Consider the following 27569-nt stretch of genomic DNA (forward strand, 5'->3'; position numbering starts at 1 on the left):
AAGCCATGCATACAGTAGAGCTCATGTGAGCGGTTTAATACGGGCTGTGTGTGTGTGTGTGTGTGTGTGTCAAAACCCAAGACCACATCAGTCCCCCTTTACCAGTGCATGCTAAACCACCAGCTTGTTCACATAGCATTAAACTCACTTATCAGTAACAGTGGTGCTGGGAAAGAAGAGAATCAGTATGGTTCGCTGGGGTCAAGCTCACTTGGGCTTGGAGATCCCAGCTCTCGGCCACAGGACGAGGGAGAAGTCCAGGCCTGGGGCGGTTTGATAACAGTCTCGATTCATAGCATGACGGCGATAGACGTTTGGCAAATGAGGGAGCTGGTTGATATGTGTGGCATTGTGGTGTTGGTGTAATACACAGGGTGAGGGGGGTCCTGGAGCTGAATCCAAACCGGTGATGACACCGCACCTTCCAGAGGTCCATGACACAAGGCAGGAGTCACAGGACACATCTTCACATCCTTATGAATCCAAGGAATCAGCTGTAACAAACCAGACGTTTTAGTTCATTTCACAATGTCAAAACTATTTAGAAACATTTGTAAATTCCAAGTTGGCAATTTGACTCCCACCAAACAGAATCAAAAAGTTACTAAAACAATTTATTGATCTATTATCTATTAACTCAGGAGGGGGAAACAGCCCCCTACCAATGCTGTTTACAGTAGGAGTGGGCGGCTGTTGACCTCGACTGGGGATGTCGTCGGACGGTGGAAGGAATACTTCGAGGACCTCCTCAATCCCGCCGTCACGTCTTCCATTGAGGAAGCAGAGGCTGAGGGCTCAGAGGTGGACTCGTCCATCACCCTAGCTGAGGTCACCGAGGTAGTCAAGAAACTCCTCGGTGGCAAGGCACCGGGGGTGGATGAGATCCGCCCCGAATACCTCAAGTCTCTGGATGCTGTGGGGCTGTCTTGGTTGACACGCCTCTGCAGCATCTCGTGGTGGTCGGGGACAGTGCCTCTGGGATGGCAGACCGGGGTGGTGGTTCCTCTTTTTAAGAAGGGGGACCGGAGGGTGTGTTCCAACTACAGGGGGATCACACTTCTCAGCCTCCCTGGGAAAGTCTATGCCAGGGTACTGGAGAGGAGAATACGGCCGATAGTGGAACCTCGGATTCAGGAGGAACAGTGCGGTTTTCGTCCTGGCCGTGGAACACTGGACCACCTCTATACTCTCTACAGGGTGCTGGAGGGTTCATGGGAGTTTGCCCAACCAGTCCACATGTGTTTTGTGGATTTGGAGAAGGCATTCGACTGTGTCCCCTGAGGCGGCCTGTGGAGGGTGCTCCGGGAATATGGGGTCCGGGGTCCTTTGCTAAGGGCTGTCCGATCCCTGTATGACCGAAGCAGGAGCTTGGTTCGCATTGCCGGTAGTAAGTCAGACTTCTTCCCGGTGCATGTTGGACTCCGGCAGGGCTGCCCTTTGTCACCGGTTCTGATCATAATTTTTATGGACAGAATTTCTAGGCACAGCCAGGGGCCGGAGGGCGTCAGGTTTGGGGACCACACGATTTCGTCTCTGCTCTTCGCGGATGATGTTGTCGTGTTGGCCCCTTCACACCAGGACCTTCAGCATGCACTGGGACGGTTTGCAGCCGAGTGTGAAGCGGCTGGGATGAAAATAAGCACCTCCAAATCCGATGCCATGGTCCTCAGCCGGAAAAGGGTGGGTTGCCCACTTCAGGTTGGTGGAGAGACCCTTCCTCAAGTGAAGGAGTTTAAGTATCTTGGGGTTTTGTTCACGAGTGAGGGAAGGATGGAACGGGAGATTGACAGACGGATCGGTGCAGCTTCAGCAGTAATGCGGTCGATGTACCGGTCTGTTGTGGTAAAGAAGGAGCTGAGCCGTAAGGCAAAGCTCTCGATTTACCAGTCAATCTACGTTCCTACTCTCACCTATGGTCATGAGCTTTGGGTCATGACCGAAAGGACAAGATCCCGGATACAGGCGGCTGAAATGAGCTTTCTCCGCAGGGTGGCTGGGCGATCCCTTAGAGATAGGGTGAGAAGCTCGGTCACTCGGGAGGAGCTCAGACTAGAGCCGCTGCTCCTCCACATCGAGAGGGGTCAGCTGAGGTGGCTCGGGCATCTGTTCCGGATGCCTCCTGGACGCCTTCCTGGGGAGGTGTTCCGGGCACGTCCCACTGGGCGGAGGCCCCGGGGAAGACCTAGGACACGCTGGAGAGACTATGTCTCCCGGCTGGCCTGGGAACGCCTCGGTATCCCCCAGAAGAGCTGGAGGAAGTGTCTAGGGAGAGGGAAGTCTGGGCATCTCTGCTTAGACTGCTGCCCCCGCGACCCGGCCCCGGATGAGCGGAAGATGTATATGTATTATCTATTATCAAATATGATGGATAACCAGTAATCAACCATAAAACATGTTTGTTTGTTTTTTTTAAATATTTGATTCAATAAACCATTGGGGGAGAAAAAAAAACAAAACATATTTTATGTCAAGCTTTTACAGGGTTAAAATTAAGGGTTATGGGTGTATTAATATCAAATCAAAGCCCTGTTTTCTATTGGCTGCACTGGTAATCGTCACAGATCGCAGCGGCAAAAGTATAACTATATTGAACTTTGACCGCGGCGTGTGTTCACCGCTGCATTGCGATTTGGTCGACGCCATAGATATAAACACTAGATGTCGCCTTGGGTAGAGCTCTACTGTTTTCTTCATCCAGCTCCTGCCCGCGCTCGCCGAATTTCTGACCATTACCGCTTAAAGTATCTACCTCCCGCAATGTATGCGTTACACTCCCGCAATATGTATTTCCACTCCCGCCCGCACCCGCAAAACTTAAAAGAATTTAAAGGAGAACTCCGGCGCAAAATGAACCTTTGGTCTAATAAAACATCGGTACCTAGTCAACTGCTCTATGAGATTTGTTTTCATGATAATCGAATGTAAAGAGTTTTATCTCTAAAAACTGTTTAGCGTATAATGCTAGTAATGGGGGCATTTAAAAAGTAAAAAGAAACCGCTAGTTTATACCACTAACAAGGCTCAAAATAGCCCAACACTACAACTGTAACATAATGAGGCTCCAGACATGCAAAACGAAGCATTGAGAACTTGGTATGTGTACAGACCGTTTAATAAGACTTTATAAAGACAGTTCACTTCGTGTATACAGACAGGAGCCAACTTTGGAAAACAGACTCAATAAGTCGATCCCCGAACGCCATTCATATAGTTCAGAAGTTCGCTGAACTTCATACAGTTCAGCTCACTAGGCACGTTGTTTGTGGTTCGACTTGTCGTGACTGTTTTCCCAAGATGGCTGCTGTCTGTATATTATATTCAGATCTATAGCCTATGTCTGTTCTCTTTCTCCCAGACGTTTACAATTTTTATTTTTTTTACGTTTTATGGGACCGCGGGGTAGATCAACACGTTACAGCAAATGTGCGCATCTAACAGTAACACACACGCAGGACATCAGTTCTATCTGGATCGCTTCCCAGATCGTCGCTATATCTAACATTCTCGTCTAGTTTTTATTCTTTTTTACTTAAGGCGTTTTTTCGGTGGAAATAGAGCATCGCTGCTTAGTCCCTCTGCCATAGTGACTGATGAGCACTTTATAGGGATATTCCACTTTTTTTGGAAATAGGCTTTTTTTACCACTACCCCAGAGTTAAACAGTTGAGTTTTACCGTTTTCCAATCCAATCAGCCAATTTTCTGATATTTAGAAGAATATCAGTAACAGTTTCGGGTCTCATTGACTTCCATAGTATATTTTTTTCTATTATGGAAGTCAATGAGACCAGAAACTGTCTGGTTACTGATATTCTAAATATCAGAAAATCATCTGAATGCATTCAAAAACGGTAAAACTCAACTGTTTAACTCTGGGAGAGTGGTAAAATGAGCCTTTTTCCAAAAAAAGTGGAGTATCCCTTTAAGCTGGTGCACCGCTGGTGTAACTTTGTTTCCGTTTTGTTTTATTTACTAAATTTCCGTTCCGTGCGAAACACTCGGTGTAGCATAGTCTTTACGATAAATTAACCGTGACGTTTTAAAGCGCGGTTAATTGTAAAATCCCTTAATCGCTGCATCCCTACCAGGGACCTCTAGTGATCAGCAGTGGCTGAAGACTCAAACACACTGAATATCTGCTCACACAACAATAGATGATGGGCATGTGAACATTTTGGGTTACTTTTAGCTTTTCAAGTGTCCAGATATGGCTGAACTGTACTAATGTTTCAGCAGAAGCAGATCAGGAGTATGAAATATCCCATCAACAATGTGTGTTAACATCTCCTTGTTTACCATCTTGCGGGGGGTCAACGCTGATGTCCTCGGTCTCTGTGTCGTCCTTCATCTCTTCGTCCTCATCTTCCTCCTCTTCCAGCTCATTGGCGATTAGTTGTCGGGCTAGTTTAATGTTCATACCTTCATTATAGTGTATCTTCCTCAACATCTGAAACTGCTTCTTTCTGGCTGAGGAAAGACAAACACACACAGCTGTAAACGCGGAAATCTGCCGACTGACGGAAGACATGTTGTCAAACTTTTTTTCTTATTGATAAACAAAGAATAGAACATATGATTTTGTTCTCGTCTTTAAGCGCAACCTTAAAATTATAACTTTTTAATCATTTGTTTTTTTCATTAAAATTAAGCACACAAGTAAATATTTAAGTCATATTTTTTTTTTAAATATGTAAAAAAAACGTTTCATTAGCATCTAGCATCTAGATATTTATGCAAAAACAGCAATATGCAAAAAAAAACTCATTAATGTAATATGAGAATTAAGAATAAAATGTTAAATAATAAATGTAACATTTTATTGATCTTCATAAAGTGCCAGTGGACGGAGGCCACATCAGTACGTCAAACTGAATACGGCACATGCTGTTTTTTATCTTATTTTTTAACCTAGGCTTTTCTTTTGTGTCTTTAATACACATTATGGATGAATTATCACAGCCAGCCTATGGTTATAACTGATTACAGCCTCACAAGAGCATGCATTATATCTCCTATGTTTGAAGTTTAACTTTTTTAGACTGCATTGCATACAATAATCTGAGTTTGTTTATTTTTTATATTTATTTCTTTTCAAGACTGTTTTTTTTTTTTTTTTTTTGGTATGGCATGATGTATGAAAGCGCTTTCTCTGTTGTGGCTTTTTGTTCTCTAAAATTTTCAAAAAGTTCACTTTCCCGACAAATACATGTCATTGTTTTATTGAAATCTGTTAATATTTCAATATTTATTGCTTAAAATAATAGATAAGAATTGTGGAATTTCACTGGCTTTGATGTATGTATCTGTTTTATGTATTTATCCTAGTGTAACACTAAGATTGTGAGTTAAAAAAAAAAGACCTGAAAAGAGCGAGTTGTGGAGAAGTGTGTGTTGGAGCCCCTGGCTGGCGGTGCGGTGAGCTGTGTAAATGTGTAATCAGTGTGAGAGGAAGCAGAGGGGAATCTGAGGCCATGAGAGAGAGAGAGAGAGAGAGAGAGAGAGAGAGAGAGAGAGAGAGAGAGAGAGAGAGAGAGAGAGAGAGAGAGAGGTCACGTGTCTCACCTTGCTCCTCCGGACTCAACTCCTCCTCCTCTTCCTCACTGCTCTCCTCTTCTGGCTCCTCCATGAAGCGAGACTCCGCCCCCTCCACCGCTGCCTCCAGCCTGAGAAGACAGCAAGACGTTTGTTTGTTAACATGCTCTTTTTTATTTTGCTTTATACAGTGCCCTCCACAATTATTGGCACCCCTGTTTAAGATGTGGTCGAGGACTTTTAAAAATTCTCCCTTTTTTTTTAAACAACATAGAATCCAAATGCAAAAAAAGAGAAAAATCCAACCTTTTATTTAAGTACATTACTTTGGTGGTAAAAAAAAAATTAAAATTTAAAAAAATAAAAACTTCAAATCATGTGTCCCACAATTATTGGCACCCCTGATGTTAATACTTTGTACAACCCCCTTTTGCCAACAAGACAGCACTTAATCTCCTCCTATAACATTTCACAAGATTGGAGAACACAGAGAGAGGGATCTTTGACCATTCTTCTTTGAAAAATCTTTCTAGATCATCCAGAATCCTGGGCCCTCTCTTGTGCACTCTCCTCTTTAGCTCACCCCACAGGTTTTCGATTGGATTGAGGTCTGGGGACTGAGATGGCCATGGGAGGACCTTGAGTTTGTGACTGAACCATTTTTGTGTAGATTTTGCCACACATTTTGGATCATTATCCTGCTGAAAGACCCAATGACGACCCATCTTCAGCTTTCTGGCAGAGGCCATCAGGTTTTTATTTAAAATGTCCTGGTATTTCAAAGCGTTCATAATGCCATGCACCCTAACAAGGTTCCCAGGGCCTTTGGAAGAGAAACAGGCCCACAGCATCACAGATCCTCCACCATACTTCACGGTGGGCATGAGGTACTTTTCGGCATACTCATCTTTTGTTTTACACCAGATCCACTTAGAGTGTTTGTTGCCAAAAAGCTCAATATAGTCTCATCCGACCAAAGCACACGATCCCAGATGAAGTCCCAGTGCCGCTTGGCAAACTCCAGACGTTTACGTTTGTCAGTGTTAGTGAGAAAAGGCTTTTTCCTAGCATGCCTCCCAAACATCTTGTTGGCATGTAGAAAGCATCTGATGGTTGTTTTGGAGATTTTGTGACCCCAAGATGCCACTATTTGATGCGATTCTGTGACAGTGAGCTTAGGACTTTTTTTTACTTTTCTTAGCATCCTCCTCACTGTGCGTTGTGGCAAGATAAACTTGGGACCTCTTTCAGCCTTGTTTGTCACTGTTCCAGTTGTTTTAAACTTCTTAATGATTCCTCTAACTTTAGATACGGGCAAGATAAGGTGAGTGGCTATTTTCTTGTAGCCATTGCCTAACTTATAAAGGTCAACACACATCTGGCTTACTTGAATGGTGTATTCTCTTGTCTTTGCCATGTTGACAAATGGGTAAGAGAATTAGGCCTCTGTGTCATGTCATATTTATACCCCAGGGAAATAGGAAGTCATGAATTACTAATTAAAAGTTGCTAGATATCCTGACCAACATTAGCAACTACAGAAAATATATATATTTTTTAAATCAATTACATTTTTTAGCGGAATTGTTAGGGGTGCCAATAATTGTGGGACACATGATTTGAAGTTTTTATTTTTCTAAATTTTTACATTTTTTTTACCACCAAAGTAATGTACTTACATAAAAGGTTGGATTTTTCTCTTTTTTTGCATTTGGGTTCTATGTTGTTTAAAAAAAAGGGAGAATTTTTAAAAGTCCTCGACCACATCTTAAACAGGGGTGCCAATAATTGTGGAGGGCACTGTATATACACACTGTACATTAGTGTTGTCAAAAATATCGATACTTTGAAACGTTTCCAATGCTCGGTTTCCGCAGTATCGATACACTGATGCCGGCTGCGCGTTCTTGCGCTCTTCTCTCTGACGGTGAATTGACACACACCCGCCTCCTGTCACTCACTTCCTTCCTTCCTTCATTAGTTAAATAGGGATGGTGTTGTGCATAATTGTACTCATTCTTGCATGTTTCGCGCTCGCACCACTGATCTCTATAAGTGACGAGCACATAAAGCACCTCTCAAATAATTGTGATGAATGTGAATTATTATTCATGGCCTATTGCACTTAAACATTTTTGTAATGTGACACAAAATGCCCGTCTTGCAGAGTATTCAGGTAAACAGTCAGTTCAAGAACGTAAACAGTTGAGAGAAAACGTGTAACAGTATATCGGAGCCGTGCATACGCTCTTAAAGTGACAGCAGCCTCATAAACCGGCTGCAAGACAGAAAATCACTCGCTGCTCTTGACAATAACTTTCCTAACTTTAAATGTAAGTATTCATTTATTTAATTGGATTACAATTGGATTGTTTTATTTAAATTCTGTTGTATTTCTTACCAGAATACTAATGTTAAACACACCTGAAAATTTGTCAATTATATTGTTATTATTGTATTAATTATATATTATTTTATGTATCATCCGTACAGTAGGGCTGGACGATTTTGAGTAATCGAACAAGTTACCTCGATTACGATTATTGAACGATTATTATTTTTATTTTTTCATGTCTCTGGCAAGGCTTATACAATAAATATGTATGTATTTTTTCTAATGAAAAAGTGCATAATCCTTAAATAGGTAAAAACACAGATAGCTTTTAATGCTTATTAAATATTAAAAAAAATATTTAAAAAAATGTAGAATAGTTATTTTTATAAACAAAATAAATTATTGTAAATATTGTCATCTTACAAGTAAAATATAACTTGTATAAAACTAAAAAACTAATCTTTTTTGTAGGTGCTTGTGTTATCGAAAGCTGCTTTGTGGAGTGGAGGCATTGGGTTGCTGGGCGTTTGTCAGTCTCTCTCTTTTTTTCGCCTGTTTCTTTGGTACAAGCAGCTCCTGTTGCAGAGTTGATTCACTATTTGAGGAATCAGAGAGTGCGTTCACACACAGCCCGCAAAGACAAGTGACATTTTTGAGCATCGTCTATAGTTTGCTTATGACCTGCGATTTCTTTCTCGGGAAACCACGGTTAGTGCATTTTTTTTCTCTGATTCGTTTCACACTGGCGAATGATCCCGGCTTAAGCGCCAGCATTACAACACAGCACTGATTACGGCTTTACTTCACACAGCAAGTGTTTCGGGACTGAACACGGCAATGTTACTATGTCACCTATCCCGGGTCATGTTTGCGTTCACAGAGAAGGTGTTTGTTCTGCCAATTTCCGGCAACGCGCTGTGTGAAAGGGGCTCATATTGCTTTAATGTCTCAGACTGGACGGGGCGGAGTTACGTGACTACACACGCGGTAATTGTGTTTTAAGGGGAACTTTAACACACAGGGCGGAAATATTAATAGGATTCAAAAACCGAAATAACCGACATGGTAAAATTACGTCGGTTATAGACTCCTTTTGCGCCGACGTCACAGTTACGTCACAACGCTAGCTGGAGGCAAAACAAATTGAAAACCGGAGGCGGCCAATACAAACCAGCACAGATTCGGCTACATAATAATGAGCTTAAATAATTGTTACTATTATTAAATGTCATCTTATTGTGTTGTTTGGTGCAATAATTGATGAAAATGAATATGCTTTATCTGGAACTTTTATTTCTAGAAAATATTCACATAATAAAAAAAACTTTGCACCATAATGTCACTCTTTACATTGTCGTGGTCTCGGCGCTGGCTTGGCAGAACTGCGGATCGTACACACAAGTCTTGTACGGGACCATATAGGCATCTAAAGATTTATATGCCATCAGTTTCTCTTTACGATCGGTTTCTCTATGAGGTAGGTGTACAAATCAGGCCACTCACCCGAGGTAACGTAACGTTAATCCTGTCAGATCGTCCATGCATTGAGTGAGTGTGTAGGCGGCTACGGGTCGCCAATCTGGTTCCGTCTTTTAAAAATAACTTTTGGAAATAACAATCGCGGTCCTGGACACTGAGATGTCATGTGGGCTCCGCCCACAAAAAACGTCACCATGTCTACCAACTGTAAAAGGGTCTATAGGCTCTGAATTTAGGTTTCAATAATTTTTTGATTAATCATCCAGCCCTACCGTTTAGCTAATGAATAAAATAGCTACTGAAATGTATACAAATTTAGCCAATTTATGAGACTAGGCTTGAGCAACAAAACTTAATTTCCCAGCATTGTTTGTAGAAGCTCAAGACTGATAAAAGCATCAATTACACACCCAGGTGGACTTGTCTTAAGGAAAGTTAGTCCATTCATTTTACTCTGATAGCCTTTACGTTGCTAAAATCTTATGTTCAACTCGGTGTGGATTCTTGCAGTAGTTTTTCATAAAGCCTGATGATGTTTGCAGTATTCTCACTGTTAATGTGTGACAGAATTTCTAAGGAAAGCATCTGTCAGGAGTAATCGGTCACACACATGCACAATGGCCTCGGTGACTGCTGGGTCGGGAAGCATAAAACACTCGTACCTGAGTGAAACACATGAGACACAGTGGGAGGTGGCCGATGACAAGAGATACTGACGGAGAACGAAAGAGACGGCGAGTGGGACTAAGGCAAGGGCAGTTGCATTACTAGGAGGACGTGAGCCGCTCTTCCTCTTCCTAACATCAGACACAGATTTAGTTACACGCCCGCGGCAGACAAACCACTCTCTCACATCCATCTCAGAGCCTTTAAAGACACGGATTGAGATACAAAGTCTTTGAATAAATGGAAAAGGTTTCTCTAGGGGGAAGAACATCTACAAACATTGCGGTGAGATTTCATGCCCAGTGAACTCTTATAACCTAAAAATATAGGCTAGTCAGTGGGTTTTCTTAAAGGAATATTCACATAGAAATAAAAATTCGAAATCAAACATTATACATTTGCATGTCACGTGACTTGCCGTCATGATGGTATTGAGGTGTGTGTATAAACCTTGTGTAGCCCCGCCCCTTTCCAGAGCTGTGCTCGTTGTCTTTTGTCTCCCAGTCTGTATTTTCACAGCAAGCTTGGCTATTTATGAATGAACGGCTCGTTTTAAATCCTCATGATAACTTTACATTAAGTAAATCCACTTCAAAAGCTAATTACTCCTGGACAGCAATGCCATAGAGATAGACAGAGCGACCACAAAAACAGAAGTTCAAAGACAATATCCTAAGATGGCGGCGCCGTTGTTTCTCTGGTGCATAAGGGGTATATTGGGCAAAATATTTTGTGACCTTTTTTCCTGCTGGCGTGACTTTTTCGCACTAGTGCTGCCATTTCTGTAGCATATGAGAAACATTAAACAAAATGAAAGTAGAAACACTAAATAAAACCGCAGTTCTTGTTTGAGCTGCGCTTCGCGGACTGTTTATCAGCTCGAACCAAGCGAGCCGCACAAGCCCTCAAAAGTGAAGCCAAAACATCTTGATCGCCCCCCAGTGGCCGGTCCTAGTATAGGTCATAAACCCCGCCTCCCCATGTTATTCAACGGGACGTGAGACCAACTAAAGAATTAAATTACACTTCACATATCCTTTTTCCAAAGATAGTTTCTGTCATTTACTGTTATTTCTATGACGTTGATGTAATTTCAAGAGTTTGTTTTTAAAATAAGTTTGTTTTTAGTTAGTTATTTGATGCTATAAAAACGGTGCTTTAACATCATGATTGACATGGTTCTCTGTGCGAAGTAGTCAATGAAGCACCATCAGACTCTTTTTTTCATAATGTTGACTATGTGGTTAGTAGTTGTATTTACGAGGTATTGCAATCAGCAGACGTCATTGGAGAGGAACGGAGCAGACAGAGGCCACTTAATAAAAGTGTGGCGAGTGTTTGCGATTGATTCTGCGAGAGCGAGGGCGGGGCCTTGATTTCGCGGCTTAACTTCCTGCTCACGACTGTGCATGTCTGGTCCCAAAAAACGCAAGTGCGCAGACTCAAGTCCCAAGATGTCAGCGCCATATCGGGAGGCTGACAGCTTCAGTTCTCTCTGACGAAAAAGAGTGAAGGGGCTTTAGCAGCTCTGCTTGAGTTGCTGTGAAGTTGACTCGCCTGTAGGCTGTGGCGTGACATCTGTTCTGGTTGCTCAGGGTTAAACACTGTACCTGCACACATTGCTAACATTGAACTAACAAGGCAGGAAACCAAAATTAGCACAAGTACTGTTTCTTGCAGAGACTGTATTTAGTTTAATGAGGTTGTTTAAACCTGCTACATCAGAGAGCGCTCTGAATATATTAATGGCGGATTGTGAATCGCAAAGACATTTTGACATTGTAGTCCGACATAAGTAAATGGTAAATGGACTGCATTTATATAGCGCTTTCATAGACCTAATGGCCACCAAAGCGCTTTACATATTGCCTCACATTCACCCATTCACACACTCATTCATACTCCGACGGCGGTGTCAGCCATACAAGGCGCCATCCAGCTCGTCGGGAGCAGCTGGGGTTAGGTGTCTTGCTCATGGACACCTCGACACTTGGTCAGGTGGAACCGGGGATTGAACCACCAACCTTTCGGTTTGTAGACAACCTACATGAACCACTGAGCCACTGCCGCCCCGAGTGTGTGTGCCAATGATGCCTAAATGATCAGTCATAGTTTTTGTGTTCATGTGTTAGAAAGTATCCTAAAGTTCATAGGTTAATCCTGTGATCCTGTTAATCCTGAGTAGCTGCGGTGGAGTCATAATTATTCTGGGACCTAATCATGGGTACGAAACGCAACATTGAGAATCCCTGTACTACCCTTCCATCCCTATCAGAGATAGCAATCATGCATCACTTACTTCTTAGCGAGGTCGTCTCCGTGTAGGACTGTGTTCCCGTCCGAATCACTGAGCGCCCCCTCATCTTCGTCATCTGCAACCATCCTAAGAGGGAAAGGAGATTGTTGGCCAATTGCCCAAAGGGAAAAAGACAATGTGACCTTTTCTGCAAATTTGCCCTGTCATATTGAGTTGCAGCCTCAGTGCTGTCCTTGTATTTTGCAGATAGGGCAGTAACATATCCAGAGTAACTGTTCGAACTACCAATATTTACAATCCATACAGTGCCTCTAAACTTCTAAACAATAACTTTTCTCCAAAAAGTAGCATAAAATGCTATAGGCTACATTCGCTCAATGCAGTGACATAACTTATTGAAACCTGAAAGTACATGTTACAGGAAAACTACTCTAAACAAGACATTCATTGCACAGCGCAAAGTCCTGACTAATTGAAAAACAAATGTATAGTTTCCCAATTTCATGTTTTATACATGAAAACCAGTTTGGCCAGACATCATTAAATCATTCCTTATACAACTAAATCAATACAATTTGTTCTAACAAGCACATGTTCATTTTCTCATTCAATGTAATAGGCAGAAAGCAGCTTCACTCCTGAATCTCTGCTTTAGTATTCGCCACAACCACATTAGAAGTGATACTCAAATCAAAACTGGTATATGACCCACTCATAATCTAGAAGGCATTAATGACAGGTAATTTATGTGCTGCTCACCTGTTGTATGGTGTACTGGGTTCGTCTATCTTCATCAGCCCATAGTCCTTATCTGCCGGGTGATATGTGGCCAAAATATTCATTTCATCCCATTTCTGTGACTTCTTCCTGAAAGAATAGGTCCAAACATGGATTTAGTGATAAAGCTATTAGCCCTGATGCAAATATTCCCACTGAGATCTGCTACATTAAAGAAAGGACTCTGCCCCACTTTATAACTTTATGGATTACCTTGGAAACTGAGGACACACACAAAAAAATAGCATCAAATGACATACATAGCCAAATATACCAACCCTTTTGTGATATAAATGGTAAGACTGACTTGATTGGGAAACTTTGGCACACAAGACCCTCTCTCATGTCTCAAGGCACGAAATTGGGACACTTTGGTTGCAAGTGCGACAGAAATTGAACCTGTGCAATATTATTTTTTTCTGAGTATTTTTGTGAGTACAAAAGATTGTTTTGGTGCGACTTTTTTTTCCTAGAAATGCACCGGTCAACCAGCCATTACTCAGAAACATTTTTTTGTTTAATTTTGGCTTATCTCTATGCCAGGCTTGCTCACAAATGGCATTTCAATCACTTTCAATCAAATTTGTCTGAAAATATAATGTTAACAGGACATTAACACAGGCTAGAGACGGGATACGTCGAAGACGGACGCAAAGAGGAGAGTGCAGACGCGCAGCAGAGCAAATATCAGGTACAGCAAGATCACAATTCATGATGTTCGAAACGTATAAAGAAAATATAGAATTGGGGTGGGTGTTTATACGAATGCATCTCTCAAGGGAAGTGACTGTCTTCAGAATAGGTGGCTTGTTCTTTTCGTCTTTCCTTCAAAGAAATGCTTATTTTCCAAAAGAGCCACCAGCTGTCAAAGAATGAAATCACATTTTCATTCAGTCTGTCTGTTTGTTTTATGTAGACGTGACTTTTGTAACAATTTACAATTTTAAAGTTGAATCATTCTTTATTTGCTCTTAAGTTTTGTAATTATGCAATGTTTAAATCAAAACAACTGCTCATGCTACATGTGTGTAACACCTTTGGTAGCATTAGTTTCAAATTTTCAACTTTCAAATTAGTTTAAGGCCAGTTTGGCCTGCAATAGAGCAAATATACAAAGAAACAAATTTGCTTAAAGAAAAAATAAATAAATCAGCAACCGGTATTGGAATAGGACAATTAAAAAAAGTTGTTTTGTTCTACGTAGAACCCAGAAGCGCTGAACTGTTTACACTACGTCAACACCGTAGGAGAATGACATGGAAGAGAAGAGATTGTAGAATAAAGTTGTTATTTTTTTTTTTTTTGGGGGGGGGGGGGGGTTATGCACACAAAAAGTATTCTCGTCACTTCATTAAGGTTGAACTTAGGGCCAATCCCAATTCTACCCCTTACCCCTTCACTTTCCCCACTTTCCCCTTCCCCTCCGTTTTGCGCGTCCACGTGAAGGGGTAGGGCTGTCCCAATTATCTTTTGGTTGGAGGGGGAGGGCTAGGGGGAAGGGCCAGATAGCCCTTCAAACGAAGATTTTTCGGGAGCACACTTCAAACGAAGGGGTATGAGAAGTGTCACTGCTAACCCAGGCTGGCTGCCCAAGCGACAAAGGAGACCCATAAATTTAAGTATTTGTGGCTTTAATAAGTATTATAACGACAAATAATGATTTGCTTTATGTTACATTCAATATTGTGTTCATATTTACGGTCAGTTTCTTCAAAGAAACGTTTGTAAAAAAAAAAATCGCTAAAATTACTGTAGTTTGCTAGTGATAGTCCCGCAACATATTTTCGTCGTCTCCGTTGTTTCCTGCGAACTTCACAAGATGCAAGAAAATAGCTGTAACCCACGCGACTGAGATAACTGCAGCTGTCGACGGGATCTTGAAGGTTGTGATAAACATCGGCGCATATCCTGTGACGTAGGCGCTAGCGACGACTTATAATGACGTTTAACGGAGGCGTAGTGGTGTCCCATTTCTTAGGGGAATATTTTCACCCCTACGCATTGCCACTCTGTTTCAAGGGTCAAGGGGAAGGCGAAGGGGTAGGGCTAGGGGAAAGTGAAGGGGTAAGGGGTAGAATTGGGATTGGCCCTTAATGGACTATATTTAACAATGTTTTTACTACCTTTCTGGGCCTTGAAAGTTGCAATGTCAATGGAGAAAATGGCTTTAATTTGGAAAAAAACAGTATTCCAGAGAAGTGCTCAATGAATTAATTACTCTTGCTATGCGTGTTTAGGCTATAATTTGGTGTAGGTGCTATTTTTGTATAGTTTCACCAGTATAAATTTATATAGTAATGTAACAGCCAATGGTCACATTTATTACAGCAATAATGCAGTTTATGTGCTTGTATAAATGATCAGTGGTGGAATTGGCTGTGTTGCAAGGAGCACCAAGTAAGATTTTGTCTAGGGCAGCAAATTGGTCAGGGCCGACAGTGCATTTCAAGGTTTGTACAACCTTTTGAGAATGAAATTCAAGCACTTTTCTATGACTTTCAAGTGCTTCACACTTTTTCCAGCCCTTAAAAGTTCTAAATATTATCCAATTTAAAGCTGCAGTCCGTAACTTTTGGCGCTCTAGTGGTTAATAACGAGAACTGCATGTGTCTTCTCTCCGTTTATGTCCATGACAAGTCACGCAGGCACAGGGCAACCATGCAGTGGTGCCGACCGGTCTAAAATATTCCGGTTTAAACATGGTTTGTAGAATGGAATCATGATACTCACTCATTTTTTGATTTTTGCACATTTTGAACAAACAAAAAAGTTACAGACTGCACCTTAAAATGTTATTTTTAATGTGATAAATTTAAACTTTTTATTATTTATTTATTTATTTTTTTTTTACAATTTTTCTCAATAAAAGTTAGTTTTTTTCATGTTACTGTTGTTAACAAAAGCTAATTTTATCTATATCAAACTCAATTGTGCATTTCCAAGAAATAAACATAATATTAGTTGCTACACTAACACTTAATGCAAAACATTAGTAATTTTATGATTAAATTACCTTTATGTTTGATTAAACTATGTATTTGAGCATATGAATCATCAATAAGTCAAAGTGTTACAGCTAAATTTAAAGTACGCCCTTAATCAATAGATTTTGGGCAGCAGCAATCAACAACACCCACTCCACACACTGACAGAGACACTTCACAACACGAAGCATTTGATTGGCCTTCAAGCAGTTTAAACTCTGACATGCTACAAAACCGTAACTAAAGCACTGGTCGACGTAGTAGTCGTAGTAGATGAAAACCCTGCAAATACGTTTAGTGACATGAACGCAGTAGACTGGACCACTAATGCTTGTGCAGTAGCAGTCAAATGTGCGAATCCACATGGAAGAAGAACAGTTACACAACCGCCGTTTGGACGAGGTGCTATGTTACAAAGCAAGTGTGGAAATCTGCTCAATGCAGGATTTAAAACATGGATGATTCTACAGCATTTCAAGTCACCAAAGCACAACCTACAATACTCTTGTTTTGACAAGAGGATTATTTTTAGCTCTTTTTAGGGAGGTCCTGGACACAATCAGGGCAAGGTTTACCTAATGCGCACAAGTCTATGATGCATCAGACAGAAAGATGAAACTAAAGCGGGACCGAGGACCAATCGAGTAATGCTAATCTCTTCAGAATAGATGTTCATGTTCCCTCGTGAAAAAAAAAAAAAAAAAAAACAATCAAGAGATTAGTTTCATTCATGTCAGAGGCCAACTCAATGGTGAACAGAGATTTATTCTGGGACACGTGGGAGCATACAGAGCACTGTATTAGGGGTCATGTTTTTACGGATCATGGGTTACAAACACAGTACATGAGCAGCCGTCTGTAGTGACTTATTAGGAGAACAAGCAATACAATAGAAGGAAAATGTCTGCGGTTAGGAGACACGAATAATGCAAAACCTTATAATTCAAACGATGTGAGATCTACAAGCTGGTACAGGATATCCCTTAACCCCCTGAACCCGACGGCATCGTCGTCGACGCCACACGTCACCTCCGGTAAATGTTTACATAACTCGATGACAGATTTATCGATTTTCTTACCGTTTTTTCCAGCAGAAAGCTAACGAGCTATCCATCACGGGGATGTCTTTCGGGTCTTTCTAGCCTTTACAGAAGGTTTTCTATCCAGCCTGGAACTTGTGCTTCCTTTCAGAGGTTTTCAGCAATAAATCCAAATGCTTTATGTCAAACTTTGATAATCTTGAAGTCCATAATTCATAAATATTTGGTCATTTTTGCCGCTAACTCGACGCTAGCGGCCATTCTGGATATCACGTGATGTTTTCACGTGATGGTTTTTGACCAATTACAGGCTGATCCGTAGTAAACATTGGTGTGCGTCATTACGCATGAACCAAGCGCTGATATAGTGTAGAGTAGTGTTGTCAAAAAACTCGGTACTTCGGTACCAAGTCGGTACTAAAAAAAAAAAATGTTACGGTACCAGCTTTTCTAGGTACCGAATACCAGGTTAATCCAGTTCTAGACGCGCTGTCTGAAACGTGCACAGTTGCGTCCTCTTTATAACGCTGATATGGCTCTCTCTCTCTGAATCCACTTGTTGACACGAAAGGAGGAAAGAGCCACATATGGAAATATTTTGGATTAGGCTAATGTCACGTTGCCATAAGAGGCCGATTACATGCAAATTCGCAATTTCAAATATAGGCGTGATTCAAGCGCGCTCATAATAAAAACTCGTTGCATAGCAACGACAGACGCCGCGTGAGAGCAAGCGCTGTGGAAAGAATAAGCACGCGCAAAAATATAATAATAAAAAAACACGCGCGATATGTGAACGGCCTCTAAAGTGCTTTCGGGGTAGTTTTACGAGTACATGAGCACAGTAGTATCCAACCGACACCAGAGTACTGGTATTAGTATCGACGCATCCCTATTTATGTCATTTAATGTCAGTGCCAGTTCTAGGCGTATTCTTGCCTTTATAACTCAGCAGTTTTAAAAAGCCTTTTCAAAATTAAATATGAATGTAGTTTTAGATTAAATAAAAGTACAGTCAAATCAAATAAAACATGTTTTTTCTCCTGTAGCCTATAGTTTGGTAACGCTACAATAAGATACCATTTATCAACATTAGCTACTTCACATCAACACATTGAGTGAACAATATATTTTTACAACATTAATTAATGTTTGTAAATGTTATTTAATAGAAACACTTGATTGTTCATGTTTGTTCACTTCATTCATTGTGTATTAAATAAATGTTAACGGATTAGAACTTTACAAACAACTTTAAAAATGTGTTAGTGTATTGTTTATTTTAGGTCATTTTATCAATTTTTTTTCTAAAGTGTTTATAATACAAATGTACAGTTTCCATACTTGTAACCGTGATAAACACTTAAATATATGTAAATTTAAACTAAGCTTTGGTACCGAAATTGGTACCGAGAACCGTGAATTTTTACTGGTATTGGTACCGAATACTGAAATTTTGGTACCGTGACAACACTAGTGTAGAGAGATAGAGAGACTCACGGAGACGCGCGATTCACAGAGAAACACAGCGAAATGGACGTAAATAAAGCGCTGGTCTATTTTGGTGCATTGCAGGATGATGGATTTTCAGGAGAACAGAGCTTTTTGACAGATGAGGAACTAGATTACCAGGATAGACCCAGCTGAAGTGCCATTTATTTATTTACTGTAAAAAAGTATTATAGTAGTATAAATGTATTATAAAAGAATAAAAAGAACATAATAAATAAAAGAATAAATAAAATAGAAATGCAAAACCTGTGATGTGGCCCTCTGTGTGATTGCTGATAGGAACTGTTTTGAGGCTTGGCACCAGTGAATTTCATGAGGCCCCAAACGCCTGGACTTCTTTTGGAAAAATGTCAATAGTTTTTGTTCTGTACAAGTTATAATGTTTATTCCTGTGCTCCAGGACTCCAAAGATATGAACAAACTATTTTACAGAGGAAAATTGCTTAGCTTTTATTTATTTGTGTGTGATTTCAATACATATTTGAGTGATTCCATTTCCGATTTATTTTTTCATTTGTCTTTATGGTCCCATAACTTATTTTACATTCAGGTGACATCAATGTAACACAAATATGCTGAAAGTTCAATTTGTCCTGAAAAAAAAGAGGTGTGTCAATTGTCTGTGCACCAAAGGGTTGATATTTTACAAGCTTTTTTAGCAAATTACACCAGACGGAAAATTTATTGTAAAAATACCCTTAGGTCTCAGAGGGTTAATAAAAGTAGCCAGAGTCTACGGCAGGTGTTTAAAAAAATGCCTTTATCTTCATACAGGATAAAGGTGGGATATATTCAGTGGTGCTCTTGAAGTGACAGTTCAAAGGGCCGGGTATTAAAACGATAATGGTAGGCGATATAATTTCCCTCTAATCAATTATAAGCTAAAGTTTGATAAATGTTCGATATAATGTTTATGACAATGTCACAGACAATTTATCTGTTTGGCTCACGGTTCATCAATTATTCAAGTCATGCTGCTTGATGAGGAGATGCTTGCTGTTACTTTTATACTTATATTTTTGCCTCTTTAATGAGAAAACTGGAAAAAATAAATAAATATTATAGACTTACAATGAAAGAGGGACCCATGCCATATCTACAGACCAAAATATCAGAGACTTGGGGGTTAGCCAGTAAGCAAAAGCCTAGCAACCACCTAGCATGCCTTCGCAACCGCATAACACACCAGAAGACAGTGAGAACACCTCAACAAATGCCCTGGCAAACACCCACCCACACTAGTATCGTGCTGGTGATTCTGCACGAGTAAAACTGTAAAACACACCACATGGTTTTAGTTGTCAAACTCAATTGACCAAAATAAATAAAACATTTTTGAAAAATTAATTTACCTTATTTTCCATAAATTAAGATGTATCTATGAATAACCTAAGTCACATTTTATTGTTACATTTAAAAATAATATAAAATTTTAATTAAATTATTACAAATATTATAAACACTACAAACATTTACTGTTTTAGTTTGAATTTTACTCTATTCCTGAACAGAACTGAAAAATATAAGGATAAAACAAACAAATATTAATTAAATTCATTTTTAAAACCGCCAAGTCTTAACATTATTAACTATTAGCATGTGGGTCAAATGCACTATAAAATAAACTTGGGCCTTTCATTCGACATGAAGTGTGTGCGGCACTTTGCGCATGTTTCGTGTGCTTGACGATAATTGTAATATATAGCCTTGGACTATAAGTAGCAGCATGTTATGATAAAATAACGTGATATTTCAGAAAATAGGACATAATGGTCCTGTTTATCAGTAAAAGTATTTTAATTTTTCGCTTTTTCCAAAAAAACATATTGCTTGTTGTGGGACAAGAGAAATATCATAACATAATACGATCAACAACACTGTTTCCCAATCACTGTGCTGAGGTACACTAAAACGCTAGTTACACAGGTGTGCTATGAAAAATTAACAAATTACTAAAAATAATTAAAAATAAATGCTACAAATAAGAAAATATCAATTTGCTGTTGGGCCAAAAACATTGAAGCTCTCTATTTGTCATTGTTTTAAGTTAGTTAAAGTTAGTTAGTTAGTTAGTTTTAGGTTAATGTTGTTGGTCATCCTTTACGTTTGTATGTGGTTTTACAAATATTTAACCAATAAAAAGCATTTAAAAAAGGTTGTGACTAAACCATTGGCTCCTCAAACAGTCAGTCAAACCTGATAACTCAATCCCGCCTCCATTTCAATGCACCGCACTCGGGCAATGCTTGGAGACATCTCTGCTTGTGTGCAATGCAAGGGAAAATAAAGAACCGATGTTTGCTGAAGTACAGCGTTTTATTCACTCGAGAAACACGTCCATAAAGTCTAACGTTTTCTGTATTTGAAGAGCGGAGAATAGTCTTAGTCTTAGTCATAGCGCTTCATCTTTTGTATCATGAGATTTCAACAACAAGAAAACTCAGCGCCCGTATTAAACTTAATATCCTGTATGTTGATGGAAACGTCATGTGACGCAGGTACCGCCTCAGATCCGGCTGATCCCGTGGCAGATGAACTATCTGTCATTCGCTGGCCAAAGACCTCGTAACTCAATTTGAGCTTGATTTTCATAAAATGTTAATATTATAAATCACCTGCAAGCATCTGACCATTGCTATACAAAGCCACAATACCAACTTTGACAACAGTGTTTAATTAAACATGAGTTATTTATTGTTTTATCATCAGCAACATCATCATGCTTATTGTGTTCCTACCGGACTTAGGCTTTCACATTAAAAGTCAGCACTACTTTACATAAAGGCAATTTATATGCCATTCAAGCAATGCATGTTTGTGCAATTTTGTTATAATGGTGCTTGTCATGGGATTTTTTATTGATCAAAAGTATGCCGTGGGAAACGCTGATCTGGTGGTTACTCTTAAACAAAAAATGTGAAAATTCCTTAAAATGTCATTAATTTATCATTAATTTCATTAATCTAAAGAACCTTTTGTAGAATAGAAAGTTTCCATGGATGTTAAAGATTCTCTATGGAACCAAAGACGCCAATTAAGAGCCTTTTTTCTTTTTTTTTTAAAGATTAACGTCACTGAATAAATTTTTTTAAGGGTCTAATTTAGTGTCACTGCAGTCTCACGGGATGGGAATTCAGTAATAAGTGCCATTCTTACAGTGTGTCCTATTTTCCTAAGAGTGGGAGAGCTGGATTCAAGAACAATGTCTTCTGGCATGAGAGAGGAAGCCAACGAGAACACCTACATGCAGTCGACACATGCCACACTGACGAACACAACCTCCATAACCAAGGGGCTTAGTGCCTCCTTTACTGAGGTTTCTGAAAAATCCTGTTCAGATTTTGGTCGACCTAAAAGAACAAATCAATACGAGTGCTGAATATAGATAAAGCCAGATGGCTCAGTTAACAAGGAAGTGGGATTGTCTTTATTTCAGTCCCATCCTTGAACTTCTCTGACCTCCAGGAGAGACGGGCTTCCACGACGTCTATGAGTGACTCTGGATCAGTTAATGTCAAAACGAATGAGATCGATTTTTACATGCGTCGCCCTTCATGCAAAAAAAGAAAGAAAGAAATAATAATAAATCACTCAAATCTCCAGTGACAGCTGTGTTTTATGATAGCAAGAGTGAGCGGACTAGTTTTGTTTTTATTTGACTTTGTTCATGTTATCGAAGAGAAATCACACTTCCTTTAATATTTTCTTTAAATTAATAATAAATTTAAAAAATCATCTCAGAGAATCTTATTTTACCTCAACGCCAAAAGAAAGTATATTTTGCCTAAAATAAGCCAATTTTTAAAACCATTTAGATGTTTGTAGTGTGACATTACACTATTCTGACACCAGATATATTGTGTTTACTACTGGCTGCAGGACACTATATAACATTCATTTATGTACGTGAGGATAGCAAAATCAAGTAAATTTGACTCTCCGAGTTAATTAAGTCATAAAATGATTTAGGGATGCACCGATATGACAATTTTGGCCGATACCGACAACCGATAATTCTTTATATTTGAAAGCCGATAACCGATATTTTGGCCGATAAATCTAAATACAAATTTTTAGACAATTTTTGATTTTCTTCATTAAAAGCCAAGATAAAAAAAAAACTATGATGTTCTTATTTTAATGTTGTGTAGCCAATATGACAGACTTGCGCTGCACATTTTGCACTTTAACTGGATTTTCCTTTTTTAAAGTGATTTCAATCGTATTTCAAGCAATTTAAAAGCATTATGTTGAACAGTTCACATCTAAAGTGCCTCAGCTCAAGGAAATGATACATTATTTATCAGCTTTTAGATATCGGCTAAATGTTCTTGTCGGGCCGATATCGATAACATTGAAAATGATCATATATCGGCCGATACCGATAATGTGGCCGATGTATCGGGCATCCCTGATGATTTATATTAAAGCTATGGTATACGATGTTAAAAATCGGTCGAGACGGTAGGGAAGTTTTAAAAAACTCATCACGCCCCTCCACAGACACCCCCCTCCCCTCTGCGCTACTTGATCCCTGACGCATGTCACATTTGAGTTCACGTCAACGCAAGATTAGCAATACATGAAATCCCCACCACCATTATAATACTACTAGTATTGCTAAGGTTTTCAGTAATTGTTATTGCAGCACGCAGCGCATCTTGTTCAAATTCCGATCGGCTCGAACAGAAACCTCGAACAAGAAATATAATTACCTTGAACCGCGATCGGCGATGCTAAACGGCTAACATTCCAATGCCGACCGGCAGCATGAGCAAGTTGTCAAACTGATAAAAAGCCACGTAACACGTCACACCATAAAAGAATAAATAAATGAAGGGTTCAGATGCAAAAGCCTCTAAGTGCCATTTGAAATTTTCTTCTAAAATGACCATTTTTATCAAGCTTGTATATTTAAGTTCAGTAATTTCACTTAAATGGCAATGAAGATTACCTATTAATTGTCATTTAAGTGAAATTACTGAACTTAAATATACAAGCTTGATAAAAATTGTCATTTTAGAAGAAAATTTCAAACGGCATTTAGAGGCTTTTGCATCTGAACTCTTCAAATGTTTACCTGCTCAACAAAAAGTCATCCGTGTCAGCGTCGTTTGTCAGCCCCAGATCTCCCTGAAGCTTTCTCCAATGGTCAATGAAGGACGCTATATTTATCCTACTTAGAGTCCGGCGTTTTTCACATTTCTTTTTAATCTCTGATCTTTCCTCCACAGACTTTCTCTTGCGTCCTAACTTTACAGTAGAGGCAAGCAGTGGCCGCTTGCTGTTGTAGTTTATATTTTTATCCATTGCTTTATCCATTGCTGATCTGACGCTACTAGCTAGCTACCATAGACAGTCTGTCAGCTGTTTGCTTGCGCACGGAGGGGGGCAGGGGCGGGGCGGGTGCTGTTGGGTTGGACACGCGAGCGCCAGGCGGAGTTTCAAGTGGAGCTGGTGATTGGATGAGAGCAGTTGACCAATATAAGTTGTTCAGCCGCACAGCTTACATTGGTCAACTTTTCTGCGGCTGTACAGCCAATAGAGAGAATGGATTTTTTTCGTTCTTTTTTCTATTCATATTGTTAGGATTGTACTATAACCATAACCAGCATCTAAACGAGGATATTAATAATGAACAATCTTTGAAATCGTATACCCTAGCTTTAAGGAATATGAATTGCTTTTGAAGTGTCTACCCATTTGAAGCCATAATGATCCGCTGCATACATGTAATAATGTTATTGAGCTTTTTTAAAGCCCATTTATAACATAAAATATCAGTTTGAATTACATAACTTGTATGTTTGGTCAAGGTAAAATGACTGACGACAATCATACTTTTGCTACATATCAGTGAATTAAAAATTAAAACATATGTGATATCGAGTTACATCTAAACAACAGGTTCAGAAATTGACTAGAAGAACATAGCTTGTTAGTAAAAAAGAGAGGGAAAGATTAATGTTCATTACAGAAGGAGGGTTAGTTTTGACATGACAGGTCAGTGGCTAACCTATTAGCAAACTATGCTACCATCACAGTACTCCAACTGGAACAAACCATTAAACTGGACCAGTAAAGGACTGGTTGAGTGCACTAGTTCAGGTCACTGTCAACATCATTTCAGCAGAGCAGAGTTTGATTGACAGATCTCGTGTGACAGTGGCACTGCTATAGACGCCCCGTCTGACTGATTTAAGCTGTTTTAAAGAGCATTTACTCACTGTTGGTCGTCTTCAGAGTTTATAGGGGGTCCTGGTTCTGGAGTTTCCTGGACTGGCTCTTCAGGTCGGCCTTTGATACTGGATTTGTTCTTCAGAATCCCTTTAATGGGTCGCGGTGCTGCCATAACCGCCAAACCCACCCACAACTCCTCTTTTGCACTGTTTACGCCTCAAACAAACGACTAAAACACACCGAGGCTGCTCAGAAACAACACTCTGACCTAATTCGTTAACCGCTTATCTATTGCCTGCCTTAAAATGAAAGTTAAACGCTGTTTGTGAGTAAAGTTTGCGACCGTTGGTGACTTGAATTCAGCCAGAGCTCGCGCACGCACTTGTCCATTTACAGCGAGGAAAGGAAATAGGGCGCCGCAGTCAGTCTCGCACTCTTTGCCATCGCGAGAGTTGGAGTGTTGCTATAGCAACGTGACTCTGAAGTGTCGAGGAAACGTCGCCATGTTTGTTGGGGTGGTGAGGTCAAGCACAGGGCACGAGTCACAACAAGTGCGCATTTTAACCTAACGAGGCAAACTTTGTAAAGCGTTTCTCTTTATTATTTTCCAAGTATCATAATGGATATGAAAATAGTTTAGTCAGGGTAGGACGATATTTATTTTTGATATTTATATTCATAATTGTCATTGACCGGAATGAAAATTATGAAACTTGACTCATAGAAGTAACGTTGTTGACCATTCTTGTTCTTTTTAATTATTATTATTATTATTATTATTATAAATAATGCACATTTATGTAATCTGATTAAAATGCGCTTTTGTAAGCCACGGTCTCTTTTTTCCAACATAATAAATGACTTTCTCCAGAAAGCACAGGGATGAAATGCAATAAACACTGTCATGTTATCTTGTGTTTGGAGGCAGATCAGATGCCTGGTGTTTGGGACGAACGCAATCATGTGAGACAGTTCTTGGAGGTAGAAGGTATACCCAACCTTTTTGATGACAGACGGCTCAGGCATTTCAGAATGATTAAATTAACATTTTGTCATTTAGACCTCACGTCCATCCAAACATACCCCTCGCTTGTTGCCAGTTTTCTGATTAGATGATCTGGTGAGTCAAAGCCACATGACTTTGCTATAATGAAGCATGCTTTTGGACATTTGGTAATATTGATTTGAGAAATGTATGTTGTAAAAATAATTAATTTAGCACAAGTATGTTCCATATTTCCATTATTTATCCCATGTTGTTCCATGGAGCTGGTAAATAAAATTGCAAGTTGTACCTTCTGTATACATGTTTTGATAATTACAAAACACATTGCTTGAAACCATCACTCACTTGAAGTAAACCAAATTTTCAAACCCCTTTCACAGAACCTCTGATTTTTCTGGCAAAATCTAACAATTGCCTCAAAACCATTTTATCTGCTTAAAATCAAACAATGCTCTCACATCATACACACGAGTCAATATTATAAACACTACCTATCATTCGTTAGACACTACATCAAAAAAGGAGAACACAGAATCCAAAGTGTGCAGTTACAGAATCCAAAGTGTGCAACACAGAATCCAAAGTGTACCTCCTCCTCGTCCACTTCCTCTTCCTCCTCGTTCACCTCCTCATCCACTTCCTCTTCCTTCTCGTTCACCTCCTCTTCCTTCTCGTCCATCTCCTCTTCCTCCTCGTCCACCTCTTCTTCCTCATCTTCCATCTCCTCTTCCTCCTTGTCCATCTCCTCTTCCTCCTCGTCCACCTCTTCTTCCTCATCTTCCATCTCCTCTTCCTCCTTGTCCATCTCCTCTTCCTCCTCGTTCACCTCCTCTTCCTCCTCATCTATCTCTTCCTCCTCATCCACCTCCTCATCCACCTCCTCTTCCTCCTCATCCACCTCCTCTTCCTCCTCGTCCACCTCCTCTTCCTCCTCGTCCACCTCCTCTTCTTCCTCATCCACCTCCTCTTCCTCCTCGTCCACCTCCTTTTCCTCCTCATCTATCTCTTCCTCCTCATCCACCTCCTCTTCCTCCTCGTTCATCTCCTCCTACTTCTCGTCTACCTCCTCTTCCACCTCATCTATCTCTTCCTCCTCGTCCACCTCCTCTTCCTCCTCATCCAACTCCTCTTCCTCCTCGTTCATCTCCTCCTACTTCTCGTCTACCTCCTCTTCCACCTCATCTATCTCTTCCTCCTCGTCCACCTCCTCTTCCTCCTCATCCAACTCCTCTTCCTCCTCGTTCATCTCCTCTTTCTTCTCGTCCACCTCCTCTTCCACCTCATCTATCTCTTCCTCCTCGTCCACCTCCTCTTCCTCCTCATCCACCTCCTCTTCCTTCTCGTCCACCTCCTCTTCCTCCTCATTTATCTCTTCCTCCTCGTCCACCTCCTCTTCCTCCTCATCCACCTCCTCTTCCTTCTCGTCCACCTCCTCTTCCTCCTCATCTATCTCTTCCTCCTCGTCCACCTCCTCTTCCTCCTCATCCACCTCCTCTTCCTCCTCATTCATCTCCTCTTCCTCCTCGTCCACCTCCTCTTCCTTCTCATCCACCTCCTCTTCCTCCTCATCCACCTCCTCTTCCTCCTCGTCCACCTCCTCTTCCTCCTCATCCACCTCCTCTTCCTCCTCGTCCACCTCCTCTTCCTCCTCATTCACCTCCTCTTCCTCATATTGTTTCCATCCATTGTTAGTATCAACATTTTGAGCAGTGTTTCGAGTAAAATTTGGGACTGTGAACTGACTTGTCTTATGTACAGTTGGTTTGGTCACATCATTAGAAATAAGTGTGAACATTTTGCTG

The 27569-nt window shown here is 40.3% G+C and overlaps 1 protein-coding gene across 1 annotated transcript; it reads right to left on the reverse strand.

The window, feature by feature from the left end:
- Positions 1 to 2: 2 nt before the first annotated feature.
- On the reverse strand, positions 3 to 25148 carry ppp1r2 (protein phosphatase 1, regulatory (inhibitor) subunit 2). The gene is made up of 6 exons (XM_039649578.2): positions 24809 to 25148; positions 13028 to 13135; positions 12311 to 12394; positions 5562 to 5662; positions 4296 to 4466; positions 3 to 494 (listed from the first exon to the last, which is right to left on the reverse strand). Exons 1-6 carry the CDS (start codon positions 24931 to 24933, stop codon positions 475 to 477), a joined length of 609 nt encoding a protein of 202 aa, XP_039505512.2. The 5' UTR covers positions 24934 to 25148; the 3' UTR covers positions 3 to 474.
- Positions 25149 to 27569: the final 2421 nt, after the last annotated feature.

Source organism: Pimephales promelas, chromosome 2 (assembly GCF_988280905.1).
Source record: "Pimephales promelas chromosome 2, fPimPro1.hap1.1, whole genome shotgun sequence".
NCBI lineage: Eukaryota > Metazoa > Chordata > Actinopteri > Cypriniformes > Leuciscidae > Pimephales > Pimephales promelas.